The following is a 26,578-nucleotide window of genomic DNA, read 5'->3' on the forward strand; positions in this document are numbered from 1 at the left end:
GATTCTAGGGTATGGAAATAGCTACATTGATAAAGTTCAACCACCTGCTTTTTTAGCAATTAAACGGGAAAATGTCATATGGGGATTTATTTCACCTTATTTTAGATATCCATCAGAGCAGTGCAAGTTATGAGCCAATTCAGGCTCCCAAGCCGACAGAGAGAGGGGCAGGCATTACCAGAGCTTACAGCATGGAACGTCCTGCAGAGCTGCCTAAAACGAAATGGTACGAACTCTTGTTTTCGTATACATGGAATATACTCAAATATTTTTAAGGGTGATTAGGCAAAAATGAACCCCAAGGGATGCATGCATTGCATCATAACTGGAATAAGACATGGACCCTTGGCTATGCACTGTGGCACCTTTAGTCACCCTTCAAAAACGGGAGGCTCTGTCCTTATTCTGACCTACAAGGGGATGAAGGCAGTACAAAGCTCTGCGCTGACAAGGCTTTGTGTTTCTGGAGATCTCTAAATTAGTTCTGAACCCATTGCCATGCTGACACCTGTTCTGTATGTTGCTATCTCATTATTTGTTTAATTTCATAGTGTCAGGCCTACGCTCCATGATGCATATTCCTAACTCAAAACATTAGTCTCTAATTGAAAACCCATTACTGCATATAAAGTTACAATAATCACAGAAGCTTTAATTAGTCGAGTAAATGAATATCAAGTAATCGAACTTACCCAACAGACTCTTCCCTCTACTTAGCTTTTGAATTCTATTCATTTCATTCTGGCAAGGAAGACCTAAAATATAATGTATGAGAATCAGTTTCCAGATGGTACGGGACAGACTCTGTAATGACTGGCTTCACTGCTGACAAGAAATGTAGACTACTGTACACCTGGGAATGAAGGGAGCCCATATGCTGGTACTGTACTGCAAAACAAATCTATGTCATTAGCTCCACTAATTAAAAAAAAAAAAAAAAAGCAACGCACTGTAGTTGAGAATAGTGTTTGGGGGCCATTTTCATTGTTAAACCATTTTCCCTGTCTTTTCACCAAACTGACATAATGCCAGCTCTCCAATTTATGATTTGCTAATTGACTAATTTCTGCATTAATAAAAGCGTAAGTTCTTAAGCTTGCAATCAGCCATCTACCTATCTTTCTACCTATCTATAGAGCTTATTTCTAGACTGTGTGCACTACCTCTTACTACTCCTTTGTTTGTTTTAACGATCAAGGGATATTAATACATTACTGCATTAAACACTGTTACACACTGCCCTTTCACACCAGGGCTGGAGAAATGAGCTTTTTAACGCAGCTGACTGCTGATCACCAAACTACACCTATAAGCCGGTCAGTCAAACCCAAAACACAGGGACACCCAAACAACTTCTCTTTGTGCTCTGAATTTCACAACTCACCGCCCGGCTTCTGGAAGCAGTAGCACCACTCGTTGTTGGAAAGCTTTCCGTCTTTGAAGGAGTCGCAGGAGTTGAAGAGAGGCTTGACGCATGGCTCATACTTGTCCAGATAAATGGCACTGATCTCCGAGGGGTCCAGCAGCAGGTCATAGTTCATGTCAAGTTTGTTGAACATCCAGCCTAAGGAATCCTTACAGATTGGTAGTATGCTGGTGTCAAATCCTGCAAGAAAAGAAACAATTTTTTTTTTTTTTTTTATGAACCCCAGCACGCTCACTGCATGGGAATCATTGCTAAGCTGAAGACTTGCTAAGTTTTTTTGGCTGGACCCTAAACATTAACCCGACTTGCCGAAAGCAGAACAAAATTCTGACTGAACTGATTGCATAAAGCTTAAAACCCAAGAACTGCTACAGACTAGAGCACTACTCACACTCTTTAGGAGCTGTGGGGTGGAGAGGGTTGAGATTCGTAGCTCATTACTGTAGTTCAAAGTTATTTCTACTCAAAAAATTCTCACTTTTTTTTTTTTTTTTCTGTCCTCAGTCCAAGTGGGTTGGCCTTGTTCCAAGAAACTGAAACGTGGTGAGGAAAGGCTGCATCCACTGTATTTTCAAACTACGCTTGAGTCTGAATATGATTTCAACCCTGTTTCCCAGACCCATTTCTAGTTCCCTGATCAAATTCTTCCCTACTGCGCTCTCACCTTCCACCTCTCATCCTAGCTTTTCACTCTTCAAAGCCCTGCCTCCTGTGGTGGACAATGAAATGCTTTGATCTGGATGGCAAGCTGCCTGGGGGAGGCGGGGGGAGAAAAGGGATGAAGTGTCTTTTGCTTGTACCGCTGAAGAACGGCACTGCTGCAGCTGGGGGCTCCAGAGCTGCGGATGCTCGTGTCTGCCATACTAGCACTATTCCTTCTTGTGGCCTGCAGGATTGTGCGGCAATACCGGCTTCTGCTCCTCCAGCGCTCTGGAAACCATCATCATCATTCACTTTAATAGCCCAGATCCTTAAAAGACTGCAGCAGCAGCAGCAGCAATCATAGAAAGTCCAAGCCATGCCTATAGATACCCACAATACATACGAGATACGTGTTCCAGTATTCTGCAGTCTCCACAAAAAACAGTTGCATTACCTTCTTCCACAACAAGACAGGGCATTATAAATCCATACGGTCACTCTATTTTTCAATGCTCCGTACAAACATGCACTAATTTCCAAGTTATCTATGATGTAAGGAACTATATTGGTAATGCAGAGCCAATGCGTCTGATGGTCAGGGTATTGGTTTCAGGAAGGGCTCAGAAACAGGCACACGCTGGCTGGGGATGTACGGGGGGACGGAGGGTACCTGAGCCACCCAGCCTGGGCACCTCCTGCTGTTGCAGCTGTGTGCGATAACCTGCTCCTGCACTATTCCTTCTGCTGTGGGCCACGTGGAGAAGTCTGACGGGCTTTTTCCTTTTGCTGCATCTTTTATTGAAAGAGGTCAAGCTTAGACTTATTTGCTGTACGTGTCAAGTCCCATTTCAGGATGGCGCTTTGTTCAAGTGAAACCTGAGATGTTGCTGGAATCACGCTGACAGCTCGTCCAAGCTCTGCAGCCTACCTGCTATTTTAAGTATTTATCCAAAGGAGGGCAGTGCTTTATGCTGGAAGCTGTGCTTTCTGTATGCAACTGCAGCTGAAGGTTGCCGGTGACATGGAGGAACAATCATCAGAAGGGTTAACTAATGGGAAGGTTTGTGTCATTTATAATACATGTTTCTCTAAGAAAGGAAGAAGGTAACACCATTTCCTCAGGGCTAGAGGCAGCTCAGGCAGGGAAGAGAGAAATCATGCTGAACATTTCATCACATTTTTGTGCTGTTATCTCCTCTAACATTATCTAATCGAGTTCGAGCACAGTGAAAAAGAAAAAGGGCACCTGAATAGATGTAGGGAGGAAGCCTGCTTGCCTTGCTGAACCAATTAGGACTACTGACTTCAATTATTTTATTCATCTGAAGAAGGCAAGCAGGATTTGGTTACTGCGCAATTGCTTGTTGAGTGAAATGATTTAAGAATCCTCGACTTCGCCTGACAAAGCACCGAGGAGCAGGGCATGCAGTCCTGCCGTGTGTGGGGGTGTGCTGTGCCTGACTCCCCACCACAGGGCAGGCTACAAGCAGTCGGAGGAGCCGGGGTGGATCATTCAGTTGCATGGTGGGACCGGGGTCAGTACATGCATCAGCTACCCCAGTTCAACGGCTTCCAGGGGAAAGAAAGCTGGGTTCTGTTGGCTGCTCTTTCCCTGCACAGGTCCTCTCCCTGGTGATGGTCTTTACGTCCTGTCATGGCACTTACTGCTGTCAAGGTGAACAACTACAAGGTCTGCTGTACAACCAGTTGAGTATGGTATTTGTTCCTCAGCCCTGGTGGGTCTCTAAAGGTCACCTCCTAACCGGCAAGGATCAACGCAGGGAGGAGGTCCTGGCACAAACTTGCCCCTGACAGTGTCTGTGGATTATTTCTCAGTCTTGTTTTCCTCCCTCCTGGGAAGCCTTTATCTGTGTGTACAACACGCGCCCAGGGATACGCCAGCAGCGTGCCCTCAGTGCCGATCTGTCTGTGCAGATCGCAAGATGGTGACTGATGTGAATGCGGCGCTGCTCTGTGACATACCATCTGGGCTTGGATGCAAGATACAATCATGAAAGGTCACTGACGAAGACAGTTAATTACATTAGCTGAAGAGCTTTTGATTGTAATTTTTTATAAACAAGGGAGCTTTCACTCTTGTGACCGGAGTTCCAGATTAGGTTTATTAAGAGGCTGCATCATTAAGCAGTGCTGGATTATTAGACAGTGTGGTCTGGAAGTCTTTAAAATTACAGTGGTAGGTGTGATGGAAAGCCTTTAGCTGGATGGTTGCTACCAGTGAAAAGGTTAATTCTTTAACTGTCCCTCAATATGTGGTTGAAGGCGAACAGTGGTATCTACCTCCTCCTCATGTTATCTCCTGGTAAAAGCTACTGCCTGTAAATCAGCTTTTGCAACACGGCTTCTGCAGTACAAAACCAGCAACAGGAATGAAAGCAAAGTGTGCCCTGGGCGCGGTGCAGGCTCTGACTTACCGTGTAACCGGGGCAGCTGATGGAGAACGGCTCTCAGAGCTCACTTACCTTCACTGGGAGGGTCACTGTGCTCCCATCAGCTTGGGGAGGCCAAGTGATGCTGAATGAATTAACTCCTTTTTAGAGTCTTTTGATATACTTGCTTATAAAATATGATGCAATAAGCTGGATCAAACAAACCACATACTGTAATTCTGTAATGAATTAAGCCTTGGTTAATAGGCTGGACTTCCAGCACAACAGACCCGGAACAACAGCAACTTCAGGGAGAGCTTCTCTGCATCCCCCTGTGCGCGTCAGCCCAGCGCTATGGTGAGAAGCCAGAGAATGGTGCAGGCTCCGCATCTCTCCTGCTCTTGGCTCCTTGGCAGAGGCTGCCAACACAGATACCAATTAATGTCACTTGTGGTGGTCGTTGCTTTCATTTGGACACCTGCTCACAAGGACCTGGATCGAGACCATCCCGCTTCCCATTCTGACTGACAGCTGTTCAGCATCCTAACAACTTCCATTCACTACAGATCTGGAAGGAATTCAAAGCGGTGACCTACATGTAAAAGCCTCATACCCTATTAATACGTAAAGCGCTCCACCTCCTCGGAATTAAAATGGAATGAAATTCAAAAAAGTCTTTAAGTGAAAATCCTAATTAAAAATAAACACACCTTCTGGCACATAAAACTATTTCCCCCCTTCAAGAGTTGACTTACATGAGCTGGTTTCACTTTATTAATGTATATACTACAATTAAATTAGCAGGGGAATAATTAACCTAATTTCCCCCATCGCTTAAAATAAAGGAAGGAGGAGAAGAAATGTTCCCTAGAAAAAATCCTTTATATTGCACAGATCTCTGGCAAGAGAAAAAGAACTCCCACTCCAACCAAAGAGACTATCTAGATACAATATGGGAATGTTATGATTTATCAACAGGCTCAGGAGCAATTTGAATCTGATCTTACTACCTAATTAGTTTTATTATTTCCTTATGTCAAAGCACGTCCCTGAGTTGCTTGTATTATTTATTGAGGAGACTTCAATTGTACAAAGCCTGCAAAAGACAAAAGTTCCTGGCCTGTGGTGCTTGGCTGGGACCTGGCAGATAGCTCACTGAAGGCTTGAGATTTCAAACACAATGACTTGCCCTCATCCGTTTCCTTTCAAGAGAGTTTAAAAAAAAAAAAAAAAAGGAAAAAAAAAGTGTACTCTTTTTCTTCACCTGGGGGGTGAACTTAATACACTCAAAAAGCTTATTTACACTCACAGTAACATCTTGAAAATTTAATGTAGCATAGAGAAATCTCTGCTGGAACACCTTCTCTAGACAGCTGATGTGTCTGAGGCATCATAGTCATCGCATCCCACCATCTGTTCCTTTTACTGCCACAGGGGCATATCCAAAATGGATTACTTTGAGGATGTACATGCCTTTTAAGACTCTACAGGCATAACCAAACCAGTTCAGTTTACTGAAGTGATCAGCCTGGTGAGGAAGGCAACACATGCAGAGCAATAAAAAAAAACAAGCCAGGCAATGCATATGTACATCAGAGTGTGTTTCCAGGGTTACATGTGTCCTGTTTGCCAGGATTCACACAAACTCTTTTTTTTCAGCTTGGGTGTGTGAACTTTGAATTCTGAGCCCTGTTTAAGATGTCTTTCATTTTTACAAATGTTTGGAGGCAGCCAAATACTGCTGTCCTTACTCTGTCGGTACTTCCAGTGCTACCAGAGAGAATTAGGCACATGCAGATTAACTCATGGATACTATTGCAAACTCTTTAAAAGAAAAACAAGCCCAAGTTTTGTGGCATTCAAAACCAATTCCAGCATCTTAACTCATAAAGTTTCTTTCTTTCTTTCTTTCTTTTTTTTAACTGACATATAAGAAAATAAGAAAACGTGCCAAACTAAGTCAACAGTCTAAAAATGAACATTGTTGAGATCAAGTGTTTAAGATCATCTAGGCAGCCTTTCATATAAAAGCTGCCAGGAATCAAACTAAACTAAAAAGAGATAACAGCTCCTCTGTGAATCAGAGCAAACACTGCAGAATTACCAGGAATGTTTTTCTCACTGAAATTGCTTCGGGGGTGGGGGTGGTGGGGGTGGGAGAGGGAACGACAGACCTAACGCCTTTAGGAATGAATTTGGCCTTTGGCCTTTGGCAAGGTCCTCACGAGCAGCTCACAGGTCATCTGCATGAAAAACGTCCTTTTGACAATCTGATAAAATGAGATTTCACATGGCTCTGGGCCTGAAGGATTTCAGACAAAGTTTTAAGTCTCTGGAGTCTTCTGTCATGGGGTCTGAAATGAATTCACATCTTGAAGCCATGATTAGCTGTACATCCAGTTGCCTTTTTGCACTATGGATCAGCTTCCTCTGCAGGATAATACCCTTTCCTGCAGTACCGTTTAAAAAATAAGTAGGACATATGGTTTTAAAGATACTGACTTTGTTATAAATATTATGGAAAGTAAGGGACATACGAAAAAGATCATTTACACAGAACACGGCTCGTTTCACCCCATAGTTTTAAGACACAATTACTTGGCACTAATGTGCCAACTATAGCTTTGAGCAATACAGCCTGTGGTATATTCTGTCTCTTTAGGAATGTATGGCCTTTATATGTATGGTATGTATTTAGGTATACATATAAATGGTATACATTTAGGAATGTATGGTATCACTCTTTAGGTGATGTATGGCCACACGAGCTCAGAAGCAGCACAAAAGAAGAGTGACTGGGGAGACACGGACCGACAGTAGATGCCCAGCCTGACATTCCAGTCTGCTCTACTCGCTGTCAGCATCTCCAGTCTCACACTACTGGGAAACTAGGCACTGGGGCCGAAAAAGCTGCGAAAGGGAGAAGTTGACTGAACCCTTTAAATTCTGTGTGTTCAGACAGCCTGTACCAGAGAATTAGGGCAGTGAAGTGGAGTCACACACCTAGATAAAACTCGTGCATCCTACTTCGCAACCCAAGGGCCCGCGTGTTTTGGGACATACTATTTAAAAGGATTAACGAGTCCTTACAGAAAATAAAGTCACATCTGCTCTCTGATGAACATGACCTCTTTTGATGCTGTTGTCTGAATCTTTCCCCTCCCTGGTGGGTAAATGACATCAAAATCAGTCATGTTGGCTTAACCCACAGAGAGTAAATGTCCTCTAAGCTGTTCATTTTCTTCCTTTCTTAAAAAAAAAGAAGCATCAAAGGAAGTAAAGATGGTGTTGTTAAATACCTGGGACACAACAGATTCCAGCTTTCCACACCATTTAACTATTCCTGCTCTACGGCTGAGATGTGAATGTTTTATTATTTTTTGGCATAAGGAGTTAGCAGGAAATTGCAAAGTAATATCAGAGTGAGTCTTTTCCAACATCGGCAAATTGTCCCTATGCCATGTTTTGGGCTCATGCCGCTGGCAGTGGGTCAGAAAATGCCTGGCCACAAACTGGGGGGTAAGCACAGGCCAGGGTCCATCCCCAAGAAGTGACGTGGATGCAGCCACATGGATCTGGAGCATCACGGAGTTCAACTGTACAGACACGAACCAGGTCATGCCGGTTAACCTCAGGGCTGGAGAGAAGTCCCCGAGCAATTTTATTTACTAGTATAGATGTGACCTCCGTGGCCTTCAGACACAGTTATTTGCCTGATTAACTTGTAAAGGTCTCTCTGTCTCTGACTGCCAATTTTTAGAGCAGTTTGGGCTAGAGAGAGTACAGAATGACGGCAGCTCCTTCAGAAATGGCGCAGCTATTTATTTGCAGGTTCAGGTCTCCTGTGGACCTGCTGCCTCGCTGGACCTGCCTGACACGACACTGTAGCACTAACAGCTGTCCTCAGCCAAACACCCTCAGGCTGGGAAGCTGCCTACAACACTCATTGTTCAAGGGGAAAAGTGTTTCCTTACTGCCTTGTGCCGTCTCTGAGCTGGTCGGTTTGATGACACGATTTGCGTCCTCATGCAAAGCGCCAAACCAGTCTTTTAGTCGTGAAGCGAGGTTCCTCAGTTCTTTGTCTGTGCAAGCTAGAAAAAAGAACAAAACACCAGAGTGAGTCAAGAGCATCAGCCAAGGAAACCTTCTCCAGACAGACTATTAGAAAGATATTGTTGATGGTTGTAAAGTCCTCCTCATTAAGAGCTCCGAGGTAAAAGAGAAGTTGAGGGAAAAGGATGCAAGTTAGAAAGAAAATGTAAGTCATCATGAATTACAAGTTGTACTCGAAGCGCTGCCTCGGTCGCTGACATGATTTGTGATGGAAGAAGTGACACGCAGAGCTACCCACCGTTCTCAATTAGAGCTACGTGACTATTGAACTTCAGTGTTTTCACCTTTTAGGATTCCAGAGAAAAATAGCAGTCAAACAGATGGGGAGGAGGTACGTTCTTGCCTAGACGTACTACTCGAACAAGATGCTAGGAATAATTTATAACCACATTTGGCTTAGTAGAAGGCTATTATTACAGTAACAGGAAACACATATACTTATTTATATACATAACAAAGAAAATGGTTATGTTGCTCTAGTTCTGCAAATGAGACTTTGCCACCTATGAAGGCTGTCAATTCCATTTTTTTAGCTAGGTAAAACATTTATTTCCTTATAAATTTTTACTGAGAAATACCTAATTTTTCCAGAAATTTCTGCCAAGAGATTAATGTCCAGTTGAAGCAAATATTTTTAAGGAAGAAAGCTGCATTAGTCACCAGGTTCTGTCAGAAAAAATATTCTTGTTTCTGTATCATGTTTAGTGCTTACAATTCACATGCTCAGACAATTTTATTATTCCTGCTGTGCACTCATTCTACATTTTAAATGACATTTCTTGGAGTACAGAGCAAGATTTTATGCTGTAGAGGCAGACACCCTTCACAAGGCAAACCACAATATGTCTTCTCCAATTCACTGCACATTATAATATTCCTCCTTCCACCTTATGGAAGAGCAATGAGTCCCACAGCTTGTCTTCCCAAGTTAAACTCACGGCTCCGATGACTGCAACGAACTCGCTGATATCTCACGGCTGTGGGGAGTATTTGTTTGTTCTCACCGGGTTTGCTGGGGTCAGAAACAACTCACAAGTTAAAAATAGGACATTATAGCTTTTTCTAAGGGAAAGGTTTTTCAGGATTTGGAGAGGAGGGAGAAAAAGATTTCCCAATTTTTCTGTAATGCTTGAAGAGTTTGATAGCTTTTCCTATTAAAGATAAAAATATGAAGACCTGTAACACACTAAGGCTGAGACCAGGTAAGGAAAAAAATCACGTCTTAAAGAAAAAAACCCCAACAATTAATGTAAAATAGATGGAAGACAATGCAGTATCAACTGTAAAGTAGCTTACATTACTGAAAAAGCTTATCTCTTTATTTTCTAGCCTAAATTAACATTGTATTTTACTCACTGTAAAGTATCTTATCTTTGCAAGTTAAAACAAAATTCATAGAATGATAAGATTTTTGAGCCCACCGTATCATCCTTTCTATAAGGGACATCTCATGCCACTGTTGTTCCTTGGTTTTTACTCACAAAGTCTTTTATCAGAGAACAATCACAACAGAAGCAATAGCAGAACAAATTCCATTCTCCTGCCTGTAACAAGCCCCCATCAGGAGATGTTGCCTGAAGGAGTGAGGGGGTAGGAAGAAAACGGATTTTACAGGTAATAGCTATTCAGGAATGAACTAGCTCTAGACAGGCAGGAATGATTTCTTATTCCGTGAATTTAGATCCATAAAGATAAAGAAATTTCCATCATGCACTAATTTCAGCAGGAGCTGGGCACCTAAATACGTTAGAAGTGATGGAGATACTTCCCTTTACATGGGATGGGAGATGCTGTTCCTGCATCCCCTGGTGATTTGTAATCAGCTGATTTTCATCAGACATAATTTCTGCCAAAATATTATTAGGCAACAACAGCAACAAGAGGGACTATAACAGCCTTCCTTTCAATACCCTGTCTTCACAGATGTTTTTGGAGGAGTATGCCAATAATTCTATCATGGTTCAGAACTAAAAGCAGGCAGTATCTTATCTCTCCTTCTGCCAAGTAGCCACCTCGTCCTTTGAAAGTCAGTTTTGTAAAGGAAAAAAGGAGAAATACAGTGCATAACACGCCAGTGGTGTTTAGCCAATACCTCATACATGACAGGTTATGCGTATGTTCAGATTTCACACATATATCTCCAGTCAAACCTGCACGCATAAACACAGCTTTGACTACTGATTGTATCAAGTAGGTGAAAAACAAGATTCAGTTGTCAAAGATGTGTGTAACACAGTTTTACTGTGCAAACCTGGTACTCATTAAGTATTTGCTGCGGCATGTGACATCTTTAGGAAACCAAGGCTGGAACTCTGGACTACAAACACCCATCCCCATGCCTTCCTGACATCCTCATCGTGCCTTCTGTACAGGAATATTGAGCTTCACAGACAGCCAGCAAGTTACAGGATAAAAAACAATATTAAAGAAAATATCCTCTAGGGCTGTGTCCCATATTCAGATCCATATACTTCCAAATACAAAGACAACTCCAGACACTAGAGAAACCTACGGTAAGTTAAACGCTCTGAGGGATATTGTATTTGCTCTCACACTTGCAATGCCATCCTGCCAGTGCCAGGCTGGAACTCAGAGCATGCTCCCCTCCTCTCCTGGCCTCAGCACCATGCAGAATGGCCTTCCCAGTGAAAAACTAATGTCTCTGAAAGAAATTCTGCAAAGTGGTCATTTGGTTTAAACTGCCTTGACTGAGGTAATTTGAATCCATGCTTTTAAAGTGTGGTAGAAAACAGGATTGAATGCACACTGTAGGTGGAACAGAAGTAGATTAATTAATGGTAAATCAGACCTGAAACGATTTCTCTCTATAGTCCAGCCAATCAAACATGTCAGGATCTGTAACATACCATTTGTAACAAAGTTGTCGGTTTTTTTTTTTTTTTTCCTGCTTGTCTGTAATGCTAACCATGCCGAGAACCAGCTTTTACTATGTACATGTACACTCCTCCTTGCACCAGTTCCCTGCCACTACCCAAGTGCTGCAACACATGACCTGCAGCAGCTCGGTTACAGCTGGCGGCTGCTCAGACAGACACAGGACCCCTGTGTCCTCCTGCCATTCACTAACAACATTTCTCTTGATTTTGATGGAGCCAGAGTAGGCTTTCAGCCCCTGCTATGACATTGCTCCCTTGAAGACTGCCTCCTTCTCTCACTCCGAGGGCAGCCGGGACAAGCGGGACCCTGGATGGTGCTTTCTGTCGTTACACCCAAAATGCCCCAGACCTGCAGGTCTCCTTTGGAATTTGGTCTGAGGCATGACAGTAAGCCCAGAACTGCAGTTTTCTGCATTCTGGAGAGGGTTTTTGCAAATAACTGAGATATTCCTTAAGAATGTTGCTTAAGGATGATTCGACAGTGGGTATTATAGTGAGGTTCGCTCTTAAAACTGCAGTCTTTCTTCACAGGAATAGCTGCTGTTTCACGAGTATAACAGGGACCAACTGTGCTGTTAATATGTAGTGAATAATAAATTTCTTCATGAGACTTCAAAAATTTAATGCAAAGTTCAGTTAAATGTCTATTCAAGTATTTCATGCCCTCAATCTTACTTTCTCATGCACATTAAAATAGAGGAAGTATTATTTTACAATTTTTTTATTAAATTTTATTTTAATGCTACCGTGCATGGTGAAAAAGATTCTGCCTCTCTACCTAATAGGACTGCATTCTATTTCATTTATTTTATTTGAACATTTTCAGAAGTCTGTAATCATTCTCAATTTGTTTATTTTGGGACACATTATTTTAGACACTTCAAAGTGGATTGACATTCAGAGGGCAGAAGTTTAATACACAGAAAGTCAGGCCCAGCCTCCAGCTGGCTATCCAGGATCCAGGGTACTTAATGATTTATTTCTGGCGGTAGAGCCCATTAGTTACATATCAAACAATTAGGAAGCATCGCTCTGAGGAGCCCCAGATCTAAGATCCTCATATATAAATTTGCATTAGTAGAAGTTATAAAGCATTTTTAAGAACCCTCTTCATGAAAAATGCAGTGCAAATGTACCTCTTTACTATTAATAGAAGTTTCAAGTAACAGTCCTCAGATGAGAATAATAGGGCTGTAGGAGGAATAGATGTGATAATGGGTCTCTTGCTATTTGAAGATCTATAAGGAGAGAATGCCTAGGTTGCAAGCAATATGGATATTGACATGACTTGAAGCACTGATTAAAAAACCTGGGACAAAGAGAAACACCAAGGAACTTCTCCACAGCCCCTCTTTAGCAACTGAAATCTGTCCAGTCAACTGTCAACCGCCATTTAAAATGCTAGTGTTGTGAAAAAGACACAAATGCAAACATGCAAATAAGCATTTTCACTGCTGTGTGTATTTTCTTCAAGATAAGAGATTCTGCCTTTAATTGACTACACCTTTTAAAAAGGGAAAAACCACAAGGCTTTACCCTTCTTGTTTTATTGATGTTACCAAAAGTCCTGCCTTAGCAGCCCTCTGATCCCAGGTCCGCACATCACGTTAATTCCTGGCTCCTTCCCTGCTGATGTGCTTGGCTGACAGCTGTTCACAGCCCACGGCTTCCCCGCGTGCAGCAGGCTGGATCGCTGCTGTTACCACCAGGGATGCCGAGGCAGGCTGGTTAACGTCCAGCTTGTCAGCGCCATCACGGTGCGCGGTGCCCTGCATCTGACGTGTCAGCAGGACCACAAGCAGTGGCCGTGGCCGTCACCCCTCTGAGTCACGGCAACACCGGTGCGGGAGGATCTACCTGCTGCTGGATCCAACCGACATCCTCAGATCTGAATCCAGATGTTACGAATCATGCTGCAGAGATGATTTACTAGAAAGCACTGAAAGTGCAGATTCATTCCCAAGGGTGAAGCAATTGGTCCAGCAGTTATTTATTCTGAAAGCACTGTTGCTAAATACCTATTTTCACCAAGCAGAAAACATTAATCTGACCTAATGGAAAGACATTAGCATGCTGTAAAGGCTCAGTTTTTTATAGGCGTACTTCCATTATGGACTTTTTCGGCTCTACAGATACTAATCTGTACACATCCATGGTGAAAATTAACAGTAGAATATTTAATTTAACTTTTTCAGGGAGGGACTTTCAAAAGTGTTCAGTGCCAGAAATAACAATAAACTAAACTTACCTGTAGATGAATAAAGTTAAATCAATATTGAATATTTTCTCACATCTCATTTTTACTTGAGCCTAGCTAAACAGTATTGTAAAATCTCTGGCTGCGAACAGAACAAGCCTTATGGCTTAGTTCCACCCCTGGGAGTGTTCAAGGCCAGGCTGGATGGGGCTGGGGGCAATCTGGGCTGGTGGCAGCTGTCCCTGCCCATGGCAGAGGGTTGGAACTGGGTGGTCTTCAAGGTCCCTTCCAACCCAAACCGTTCTATGACTGTGATCTATAACTCACACTGCAGTTAACTCTAACCCAGCACTCAGGACTGCTGCGTTACTGCGTTGGTCTCACTTGCTGCCATAATGTTCTGGTACCGTGTGCCAAGCAAGGGATCCATACCGTCCAGAGAAAAGACAGCCATACATGACACCATATTTCACAACAAGCAAGCTATGCGACCAGAGTCACAGAATGTGTGTAACATGTTTTATGTCACTTGCTTTCCCTGTCACCTATCTGGCATGCACCTGTTGCCTTATCATTACTATTATTATTATAATTCTTACAAATAGCACTACATTACTACTAATTACATGTGGAGAGACTGGTTCTTTGGGTTCTTATTATTCTTATACAACACTAAATAGTCTCTCAGGTAGAGACTGAGGAGCAAATTCCTTGTTCCCTGAGTGCCAAAGCAGAGCGTGTGAGAATTCCCTGAGAGCTGGGCTAGTTTCAGCTGTTTCTGTACTATAGAGAAAATGACAAATGCAGAGAAATGAAAAAAAAAAAAAGAAAAAAGAAAAAAAAAGACAAGACATAAAGTAGAAGCTGTAAGAAATGCATATTTAGCTGCTGAGGTCAGTGCCCTTTCTGTGTGAAGCAAATTTGCCATGACAGAATTCAGCTTCAGAACATGTCAGTAATTTTGAGTCACCTGCTTAAAAAGATGCAAATGCCCTGCTGTGGAACAGAACCAATGTGTTGTGACCCAGGTGACCAGCCACATAACATAAATATAACATGGAAAACACTGCAAGATGAGCCCATCTCAATCCATAGTCTGAAGTTTCAGCCTTGGAGCTCCCTGAGAAGCAAGAGGGAGTGGATGCATTGATGGAAACCAGCCCTGCTTGCTCCCAAGCAGAAAGCCAGCTGTATTTGTTAAGACATATTAGTTGTAACACGTAGTTCAGTCATTTGTCCTGTGAGCCTGGAGGACAAGACCATTTAGTTTTGATTAAAATGTGACATAGCACAAACCTACATGACATTGCCCAATAGTGATATTATATTCTTTCAGTTAGAAATAGGACAGGAATAGTTTCAACAATTCAGAAGGAAAAAAAAAAGCCTCGTTTTTGTATTTTTAAAGACCAACATGACAAAGTTGTATGGTAAACCACATATTTTAACACACTATAATAACACTGTTCAAAAAGATTGGACGTAAATGTATCATAGCATGGAAGTTGACAAGAGATAATGCTCATCTTTTGTACTAAGTGCTAATTTTTATATTATTCTCTGTATAAAAAGAATATGTGGGAATTTAAACCATGCTTTCTCTGACAAACATCACTACATTTTCTCTCTTGTAGGTAAGTCAACAACTTATTTCCCTCTGCTATAATTGTGCCCATAAGTGTGTGGGTTACCGAACAGGTTTTAAAACTAAAGTTAAAAAAAAACCCCAACCCCCCAAAAAATCCTATCAACTTTCAGGCTTCAGGGAGTGGGTCTGCTCCCATTCATGCAAAATACAAAGCGTGTTCTAAAAACGCTGCTGCAGGAGCTGCTTTGAAAGTAAACATGAAGATAAATTCAGTGCTGTGCTAACCCTCCACTTCAAATGCAACTACACACACATGCATATAAACATACACACCTGTATGTGACTTGTAGATGACTCCAAGTGGTTTATATATGATATTTTGGTGATGCAATGGTGGCAATAATTACCTTCACAAATATTTCACCGTTCTTGGTTGGAAGGGGCAATGCTCTAACTTGGTCTTTTCATTGAGGCCCCAGGCAACTTCTTATAACAATAAAAAATGAAGTATTATGCCAATAATGTTATGAAGTAGAAAGGAATGGATTGTTTACTATTACTATAAGGAAAGGTATTGTGTTCCAAACATGCCTTGCCGGTTTGATAAATGAACATCTTTAATTTAAAATCCTTCCCATAGTCACCAACATCTCACGACAAAGTTCTACAGGCTGTATTTCTCGTCCTGCGTTTTTGGCATGCACTGGCTATTCTTCCACAGGGTTGACACCTATGCTGATAACCACCTCTGATCCTTTTGTCACTTGTTTTGCCTTGTCTTATAAATACAGCAGCAGATGCCAAGATCCTGCGGTTCAGACTTTGAGATGATTACAGAAGCAGCTGAATTATTGGGAAGATGAAATAGGCTTTGATCTGAAGCTTCCTTAAAATGGTACATTTAAAATACTAAGCTCAGCTGGAACTGTATAAACAAAGATTGGGAGCTACAAAGCTCACTTTCTAAAGCTGTAGGCAAAGCATACATCTGCTTTGTAGTAGTTAATGCTAGTTCCTTTTGTGCTCACATTAATTATAAAAACCCTGGAAAGTTCATCTTTGCCAGGTGCTTAAGAAGCCTGAAGGTTTATTTTAAATACAAACTATAATGATGCTGGGGGTCTGTTGGAAGGGGGCAGGAAGGCTTGTGGGAGTAACATCCCTCGCGATATTTTGGCCATGTCAGGTACTAATTAAAATGTTATCTCCTGCATAGTTCTTACCCTCCCAAAATTAATTTGCCAGCTCATCCTAATGTTCTCATTCAAACTCCGTCATGTCACCTGAAAGGAGGAATAGACAGTCACATCAACTGCAAACTAAACCAGAGGAAATAAAAATGTCTAACTGCATGGGGACACCTTCCAGCAGCCTGCCAGTACCTGGAGGGGCCGACAAGAAAGCTGGGGAGGCTTTTTACAAGGGCATGTAGTGATAGGACAAGGGGGAATGGCTTTAAGCTGAAAGAGGGGAGGTTTAGATGAGATGTTAGGAAGAAATCCTTCCCTGTGAGGGTGGTGAGATGCTGGGATGGGCTGCCCAGAGCAGCTGTGGGTGCCCCATCCCTGGCAGTGCCCAAGGGGCTGGATGGGGCTGGAGGCAACCTGGGCTGGTGGCCGGTGTCCCTGCCCGTGGCAGGGGGGTGGAACTGGGTGGTCTTTAAGGTCCCTTCCAACCCAGCCTGTTCTGTGAGTCTATGAATGGACTTTTCCAGAAGTTCATGCTATGCTTTGGATGAAAAAAGCGTTACTAGAATCATCGCATCCCCTCTTGCCTCCCTCCCTCTCCGTTTCCTACAGCCTGCCCTGACCAGGTGCCCCTGACCCGGCAGAGGTCCGTACGTCTCGGAGAAGGCACGCCAGCCAGTCGTGGCTTGTCAAGCACTGGCCACACTCTGCAAGGGTTTTAGAAAAACTGAACACTGGCTTGATTTTAAAGCAGCATTTAAAGCAGACCCACAGCTCACAGTCTGTAGAGGTTTGCACAGATACCCAACTTTGTTGCTAACAGCTTCACAGGTATTGTACTCTTAGTTGCTTGAAATAATAAATAAGCAAAGCTGGAAGAATAATCAAGAGTAGAAACAAAACTCACTGGGTGGGGTTAAAATGAGGGAATTGAGGGATGGTTGTTTTTAGCCAAACAGTATAGGCTACCACAGTGTGTGCATTTCAGTTTTAGATGAAATTGTTTCCTACAGCCCCTCCACAGCTGAAAGTGTTCAGACAACCTGCTGAACTTTTCCACATCCAGGAGGTTTGTTTTGCTCGACTTTCTAGAGCTGAACAGAGAGAAATTTCAGATTCTGATCTTCAGTAAAAGTGTTCTGAATTACAATAGTTGGAAATAACTTGAGCTGTTGATGTTAAGGGCAGCAGCTAGCTTCCATAATGAAAATGCCCTTGGGCTTAAAAGAGCAAAACTCAGGTAGTAAAATTAGTAATTTGATAGTATTTGAGAAGAAATGGGAAGATCTATTTATGTTCAACCAGAGCAGGAAAGCAACAGCCAAGAATATATATTAAAAGATAATATATAGAGGAAAAAAAATAAAACCACAAGATGATTTCACAGAATGCCTATGTTAGAGCATAAGCACATGCAACGCTTCTCAAAAAATAAGCTGAAAATACGAAATGTAAGACACTTCTAATTTTTACAGCTCCTTGTGCAATCACAGATGGATTTAAACTGAATTAGGAAAAAAACCCAATAGCAGTAGTTCATTTTTGTAAAGTGTTTCAGTAAACAGAGATATTCATTATTATTTGATACCATTCTTTTAAAATGCATGAATATTTGAGTGGTTCATAGCATAAAACGGCTTCTTTTACACAGTTCTGTTCTTCTGACACTACTCCATCTCAGTAAGTTTGTTCAAATCTAAAATTAATGAGCTCCCAGTTGGTTATTGGCTGTTTGTTTTGGTTTGTTTGTTTGCTTTAATGAGAAAAGGTATTATTTTTAGGGCTAGCAAGATCTAAAATGCCAGTGTCTGCTGGACTGGCAGATGCCTATTCTAGAGGTAAAGTTTGGGCTATCGACCCTTACGGTAACGATCACTGCTGCTACCAGAAGAAACTAAGCGCAGAACATTGTACAGAAATGAAAAAGCAGCACTTACATTACACAGCCCACGTGTATCCATCACGGGGCATTTCCAGAGGGCCAGCGAGCACGATGACCGATCTGCTTTCCACAGAAAAGCCCTACCCCACATCCTTCTCGGAGTCCCTGCCCTGATTTAGGATGCTGCCCCAAAGCTGCAAGAGGGACCCAGGAATTTATTAGAAAGCCTCCTTCTTTGCCAGGAACGGGTAGTCCATCACACAAAAAGAAAGGGCAGAGCAACTGAGTAGATTCACTTCATTTTTTTCTGGAGTCCACCATCTTTACTCGTTTCCTCAGGGACCCTTGAAAAGTGATAGATAAACCCAATTTACCCATGCTTGAGCAGGATGGAGAGATACTCGTGAGTCAGCATATGCTAGCAGAAACTATTTTTCCCCCTCATTAACTTTTTTGCACATCAGCTGATTTTTATTTTATACTGTGTATATCCCTGTACTTATTTTCTGTGTTCCCTACTGAATGTTAGCACATCTGATACCACCAGGGCTTCATTAATGTAAAATGTTGTCATGTGGTGAATTATTCTTCAATGAGAAAACACAGACAACCCTAGAAGAGAAAATGAGGAGCTGTCGGACAGCATGGGGCTAGGAATATTTGAAGACGTCCCACAGGAATTCCTCCAGCAAATTGTTGGGAAAAATGATTGAAATTCAATAAGAAAGTGCAAATGAGACAACATAGCTCCCTAGTGGATTGCCCGGGAAGGAAATCCGAACTCTCTGCACTACCGCACCTTGCAAAATCAAGAAATGCACCAATAGCACCAGGAAACACAGCACAGTAACGCAGTGTTCGGGGCAGCACGAGACGGCCGAGTGAAGGCGTAATTTTAGTAAGGAAATACAACGCATTTGGGGACTCAAATTTGAATGGATTTCAGATATGAATAGGATTTTATTGGAACCAATTTTACACCAGTGCAGGTTCACAGGAATGAGCAGCAACTGGCACATCAGCAAACACATTTGTCTGAGCTGGTTCATCGATGCTCAAACGCATCACTTTAACAAAGGCATTTCAAAATGTATTTCTCACTGTAGATGAGTTTGAAGGTGAAGGAGGTGAATTACAAACAGGGGTTTGACTTCTGGTCAGACAACTGTCTTCTGTGGTGTGACAACAGGGACTGTGGAAACTCCCCAAAGGAGAGCACCTTAGTTGGGTGTGAAATGACGATGTGCTCCCTGACAGAACCAGTGCTCAGGAACCTGCCTGGATTTACACTGGCAAAGTGGTGGAGCAGCTTAATTTTTAACAAGCTTTGGTGCTTTTGGCTGAGGTAGTTACTGATGCTTCGTTTGTTCTGGTCTCTGCTTCTGGATTGAATAGCTTTTGGCTGAGGTAGTTACTGATGCTTCGTTTGTTCTGGTCTCTGCTTCTGGATTGAATAGCTGGGGTGCTGCTAAAGCACAAAGCAAACTTCTGTGGGATTAACAAGAGGACAGCTAAGCTGAGCTGTCAGGGAAGGCTGTAGATTAAAAAGGGCTCAAAACCCCCACTGTTGTTTACCTGCTGTGACATGTACCTCCTACAGCCACAAAACTTCATTTAGTAGTATAAAGAAAAGTATGAGATGAACGTGCTAATGAGCACCTGGCCACTTAGATGCTGTGGGAATCAATAACTTCAAAAAGTATGGAATGGAGTTGCAAAAATCTCCTACTAATGCGTATTTGGAAGATTCATTTAAAAAACTGTCAATTCTTTTCTCAGCCCTTCATGCGCATTTGTATATTTTTAAAGTCTTTTAGAGGAGGGATTGAATTTTGTGCAGTCAACAATACGATTTATTGAAAACGTCCTGATTTTTCAACGTTATTTGCACTATTAAATTATTTAACACCAAAAAAAAAAAAAAAGCAGCAAGTGAGATCAAAACCGTCCTGTGGCATTATGAAAACCATAAGCTGAGCAATTCTGGAAAAAGAAAAAGATAAAAATGGCTTGTGTGAAAGGAATTTGTGTTTTATAAAAAATGACAGAATTGGAACTGTGGCTGAGAAACCTTTGAAAGCGGCCAGGCTGACAGAGTGTATTGTAGGGTAGTTGTAAGCCTTTGTAGAAGCAATTACTATCATCTCCCCAAAGCACAGGCAAGTCTGTGAGCAAAAAAGCAAAGAGAAGGAGAAAAGACTGGCTGGGAAGCAGACCCCCTTTCCCCGGCCAAGATGCTTACTCGCTGATGGCTTAAGCCAAAGTGAAAATGATCTGAATCTAATTTGAACTTGAGTCATTCTGCTGAAAATAAAAATAGCTGGAACTGTACCTGCTGACAGAACGGGCGAGGAAAGAGCAACATCCTGGGAGGGGGCTGGCGGCACTTGTCTGGAGGTAGATCTAGCGTGGTTCCTTCAGACCCATCTCCTGTCAGCCCTCATAAGTGTTCTTCAGAATAATTATTTAATTAGAGCAGCCATGGGTCAGTGCTCTCAAAGTGTTCGCAATTAACAAATTTTGCAAGAGGTCCAGCAAGGCATCCTGTAGAACTGAGGATTTGGAGCTCCAGATAAAATGTCACGTTGTGCAAACATCAGCAGCTTCCCAGTGGCAGCTTTTTCATTGGGAACAAAGAGCGAGGCCATGCCTCTGACACGTTTCTCTTACATGGTACAGAGGCATCTACAGAAATTAATCCTTTAGTTAAACTGGTATCTTGCCTAGATTTTTTCATCACCATGCCTGGAAGCGTGTAAGAAATGTGTTGATGTGGTACTTAGGGCCATGGGTTAGTGGTGGACTTGGCAGTGCTGGGTTAGGACTAGATGATCTTAAAGGTCTTTCCCAACCTAAATGATCCTATGAATCTATTCTATGATTTATCAGACTGTCCAGTTCATACCCCACGTTTCAGTAAATTTAGACCACGCTATTATAATTAGGCTATGGGCCTGATTCTGCTTTTCCAAGGTTCTGAATCTACTTGGGTGCAACTGAAAGTTGAGTCTGATTTCTCCAGATGCACACTGAAAAAATTTTTGAATATAATATTATGTCTCCCTCCAAAAGTATCCTCGTGTGATTTCGATTTCATTATTCTTTTGATGCTGTTTAAGGATGCAGAGATATCTTTTCACACTCTGGCCACTGAAATTTATTGGGTTTTTTTAATTCGCTACAGAGCTGGCCTGTACTTTTCCCATTTCACCCCAAGTTGTTGGACATTAAAAGCAGGACATTAAAATATCTGTTGAGTTACAGGCCTTTAGTACAATATTTGCTGTCCCTGTCACTTTCAGAAAAAGCAGTCATTACATTAAAGGAACAAAGTCCCATTATTTTATTGTAAGCCAATAACTGGCAGGCTGTTTTGTGTGTGTCTCATTGCAAAGGATTAAAAATAATTTCCTACTATGTGTGCTATGACTGATCACAGCTGGATCCACAAATCCACAGACTTAGTATAATTCTACTTCTATAATGGGAAGAGGCAGACACTATACCCCCAATTATTCAGGACGATAGTGTCCCAGATTCCAAACCTCTGCTACCCAACGTGGTCACAGGGTAACCGACGGCTGAACTGGGTGGTTTGATTTTTTGTGTGGCTCAGAGAGGATCGCAGCTTGCCTGATAAATTTGGTCCCAAAAGGATTCAGTAAATTTGAATATTAACTTTTGCTTTAAAAGTGATCTGTGGAATGGCTTCAAGTGTCGATGTTGAATGTGGATGAGTAAATCTAAATGAGTAAAACTATGTATAACATATTAATTAACGGTAAAAACTACACGTGAAGCTGGATAAAGTTACCTATTAGGCCAATTAAGACTATTTGATTTGAGGCAGCTTTAATGTTTGCCTTTATTCTAGTGGTAACCTTTCATCTGGGAAAGAATCAGCTGAGCCGGCACCCAGCAGCGTAACAAGCATCAAGTGAACAGTGTTCTGCAGAGTCATCTGTGGGGGCTGGGGCCGCTAACTACAATAAACATTTTAAGAGTGATGCCAAGCTATCTTTTGTTTCTGAATTGCCTAACCACAGCAATTATGTCCTGTACTAACTAACACAGACTGCTTCCTTCATCTTTCTTCATTTACCTTTTCCTTCTGGCTAACTGAGGCAGTGCTGCACCACCCGTGCTATCAAGTCCTTGTTTTCAGTGGGTATTTGCAAATGCCTTGAGCACCAAGGGATGCTTTTTATCCAGGGAGGCAGAAGTCATTTTATTCCTGGTTGCTAGGCAAAAGATGATGACCCATAATGAGCATGCAAATGATTTGTACAAATACGTCTAGGAGTGTGGATATAAACATTTATATTAATGGAGTTTCAGGGGGTACTTTTTGGTGTTTATCTAGAAAAGCAGTAATATTCAGGGACTAACGTACCACTTCTAAACTTTTCCTCAAAAAACAGGTGTGAGAGCAAAATGCTGTGAAGGAGCTTGGGGAGAAGATGATGACTCATTAGTGATGGAGGCTGGCTTACTTCTCCGGGGAGGGAGGGAGGGAGGGAAGAAGTGAAAACCAGAGCAATATGTTTTAGACTTGTGAAGGAGGTTTCAGGGGGGCTCTCCTGTCCCAGGACTGTAAACTACAGTCCAATCCATTAGACCAATAATCACCTACAGTCGTACAGACTTTTATTAGGTATTCCCTTTTAGCAGAAACGCTGATGTGTACTTCAACAACCAAACACAACGCAAGCCAGCCAGGATCTGAGAAAAAAATCTGCTGATATACTTCAGTGGTTCAAACACAACTATTTAAATATCAACATTCTTTGTAAGTGAAAGTATTTGCTTTAAACTTGGCTGAGTTCTGTGGAAGAAAGCAGACATGAATGATCTGCTGGCACTTCACACAGTTTGATAGTTTGATTACTGTTTTATTAGGCTGTTCTGCAAAACACGCTATTTCTTTTATTCCATGGTGAAGGTGAAATGCATAGAAAGAATGACGTTATATATAGATGAAGTGGACTAGTCAAGATCTACATTCACATAAATCTGAATAGTGTGGATTTCAGCTCCCTGCGTAGTATTTTCTTGGCTAATTGGTTGGAAAATGGGTTTGGAAGTCAACCCAGCATTTTCAGACTAAGCTACTGCAAGTCAAGACAGTGGGGCTGTGCTCTTCTAACAGGCATTTCCCCACCCTGCTCCCATACAAGAACAGTACAAAGCCTGTCATCTTTTTGAGGTGTAAAATTCTCAAATATTTTTACAAACATCAATTTCTGAAAAAGTTTTGCTCATTTGCAATATCTCTAAGTAACTAAACACAAGAGAAATGCACTCAGAACGTTAAGAAAATCTTCAAGAATCCACTGGGAATTTTTTTTTTCTTCTTCCAGAAACCTTCACTGACAGCTGCAGGAGACTGGATTTAAGTATCTATGTAACAACAGGTGAAGGACACACACACACACTCATTCTTTTGCATAGTAGGCAGAATCGCACAGCTACCCCCATTCAAGTAACAATGCAAGAGGAGCCTCCTTCAGGCGTCGCGAAGGCAGGCAGTAAAGAAAAAAAAAAAAAAAATCACCCTTGGATTCATATCTACCTGTCTGTAAAAAGCACTGCTGAAAGCCCAATTATTTTGATGGATACCAAAGAAAGACCAAAAAAATAAGGACTTATGTAAATTACAATGAAAGAACTCAATGTATTTCTAAAAGTATCTCACTAGTTTACAGTAAATAATGCTTTCAAAAGAAATGGTAATCATTCTGCATTGAAAGCTTCTGATCTTACCATCTTCACTTCAGATCATATTAGTACTGTGCATCATTACAAGAATGTGTTCTTTGAAGCATGTGTACTCGATCTTCCTTCTATTCATCATAAATACCCTCCCTGTGAAAGTACACTTTGCCACTGTGCACGCATTTTTCTTTCTAAGATTTAATTCATTCCCTAAAGAAATGTCATGCAGAAATCAATCTTGCCAGTGCAAGTTCACAAGGCCTGATTCATTTAGCAAATGATTTATTGACAACGGCGAGATAGAAAATAATGGAATGTTGTTATTAAGAGCAACGTTACACATTTCCAACAGCGTATAGAGAGAGGGTATATATGTAGGATGTTAATATTCTTTCATGAACAAGTGATACGTTGCAAGAAGAAAGCAGCGAGCTTGCCGTGGTCAGCAGCTGGCTTCCAGCTTCCCATTCCAGCTCCCCCTCTGTACTCACAGCTAATGTTATTGCACAAATCCTGACCTTTGCTACTGTTGGTTTCATTGGAAAACAACAGCTTGTAGAAAAAGAGGTAAGAAAACAGGTGTCCTGTTACAGAAGATGTAATTTTGGTCAGTATCCAAATATAATCGGTTCTTCAGAGAAAATATGAACGTTCAACTGTAACTGCCTACGTAGCAGCAGACCACAACTGAGTGCAGTAGTTAATGGTTTGATAGCTAATCTGGGAAGTATTTATCTAAGCAGTGTCACGTTTGGAAATTAAATACTTCTCCTCCTCCTCCTCCTCTCTTTCCTTCCCATTTCTTTTTCAGCCAGTGCCAAAGCAAGCAGAGTTTGCAGTTCGCCAGGCTGGATATACCTTGCATTTCTTCATATGGTGTTGATATAGCTCCTTTTTATTTTCTACTGATCAAGAAATGGAGAAAAGAACCAATTCCCTGCACTATGCATTTATCTATACACTCCACAAGAATGGTGGGATCCTAGGGTGCCTCATAAAAATAAAGACTTCCCATGAGCTGTCTTCTGCTCTCATATTCATCATGACTAGAGTGATGGACTGTGACCTTCAGCATGATATGCACTCTGGCGTCCCCAAGTCAGGTGTTAAATCACCCAAATTTTAGTCCAACGGCTCCTGGAAAACTCTCCAAGCCCTAATGTCAGATGCTTATGCTCCTTGCTCAAAGTACCTGTACGCACCCTGGGCCGACAGAGCTGGCCACGGGCACGGAGAGGGTTTTACCATCTTGCTTGTCCCTGGGGACCGAGGAGCTGGGGCTGAGCTGGCCGGGAAATGCCCTGTGCGCTCCAGATCTGAAGCCCAGAAGCCTCATGGGGAGCTCGGCACACAGCGGGGCTCCTGCAAAAGACCATTTTAACTGCTAGAAAGCGGTGAGGACACATCACCATGCTGAATCAGAAAGCGAGCGCAGCCTGCCCCCCCAGCCTGCCCCCCCAGGGACTGCGACCCTTTGCCAAGTTTCTGGATCACAGCACTGCACAGCTGAGAAGCTGGTACCTCTCACTGACCCGTCATGCTGAACGCTATACAAACCCAGGAAAAAACAGCTCACGCATAAAAGAGTTCATGTCAGATTTTCTTTTGGAAAAGTAAAACAAATCTTCAGTCCTTTGTATTCCCAAAGAAATGATTTCTACAGATTTCTAAAGTGCAAAAAGTGAGGAATATTTGAAATGCTTCATGAAACACAGATGAAAATATAAAACATTTTGAAAACATGTAGTTGAACAGAATATAGTATTTCCAGAGGACTCCATACAGAAAAGAAGGAAAGATTAAAATCTGTCCCCAGCAAGATAATTTAAACCCAGAGTAATACATTCCTTCCCTAGCAATCAGTCTGCAAATGGGATGATTTAACTGAGATCCTCAAAACCTCTGTAACAGAAAAGCAGGCAAACCTGATGAATTCAATTGCATTATATTGCACTGTCAAAATTATAAAGTGAAAATGTTAACTCAACCTACAAGGCCTTTTTACTGTGTAACAGAATTTCAGAAGTAATTAAAAAAAAATATCTCAAGCACCCATATTTCATGAAAACAAGTCTATATATTTCCCTACGCCAGAGGGATGCTGAATGGGAAATCCAGGAGACACAGGCTCCGGCACTGGTGTATGAGCCAACAGTCACAAGGTAGCAGCACAAAGCATTGGTCTAAAAATTTTTTTAAGATCCTACAGAGGTGGAGGTGATGTGCCATCAGTCATCAGGAGACAGCTGTGAGCGCGGAGGCAACATAACTTATCGCAATTAAGGACTTCGTGGGGAGTAAGTTGAGTGGTGCTGGGGCAGCCCGTGCTAACCCCTGCGAGCCTGCCCAGCAAAGGCCCAATAAAAAGAGAGGACCTTTCTTATTTTTTTGGATTTACTGCAGACACGATGTGTTACATGAGCCAGCATCAGGGCACAATAAGACCAGGGTACAGAGAACATCTGGTAGGGTCGTGGAGGAGAACCTTACGCCAGGCAGTCTCTCACAGCTTACAAATTGGTTGCTGGGCTCCTGAGCTGA

General features: G+C 42.1%; 1 protein-coding gene across 1 annotated transcript in view; it reads right to left on the reverse strand.

Annotated features, from left to right (window-relative positions):
* Nucleotides 1-26,578, reverse strand: part of SPOCK1 (SPARC (osteonectin), cwcv and kazal like domains proteoglycan 1) — a 324,674-nt gene that overhangs the window by 10,071 nt on the left and 288,025 nt on the right. The window contains exons 7-9 of the mRNA XM_056350365.1: nt 8,433-8,549; nt 1,385-1,606; nt 693-755 (exon numbers count right to left, since the gene is read on the reverse strand). Coding sequence (XP_056206340.1) covers nt 693-755; nt 1,385-1,606; nt 8,433-8,549 — 402 coding nt within the window. The remainder of the gene's footprint in view (nt 1-692; nt 756-1,384; nt 1,607-8,432; nt 8,550-26,578) is intronic.

This window comes from Falco biarmicus, chromosome 8, assembly GCF_023638135.1.
Source record: "Falco biarmicus isolate bFalBia1 chromosome 8, bFalBia1.pri, whole genome shotgun sequence".
In the NCBI taxonomy this organism is placed as follows: Eukaryota; Metazoa; Chordata; class Aves; order Falconiformes; family Falconidae; genus Falco; species Falco biarmicus.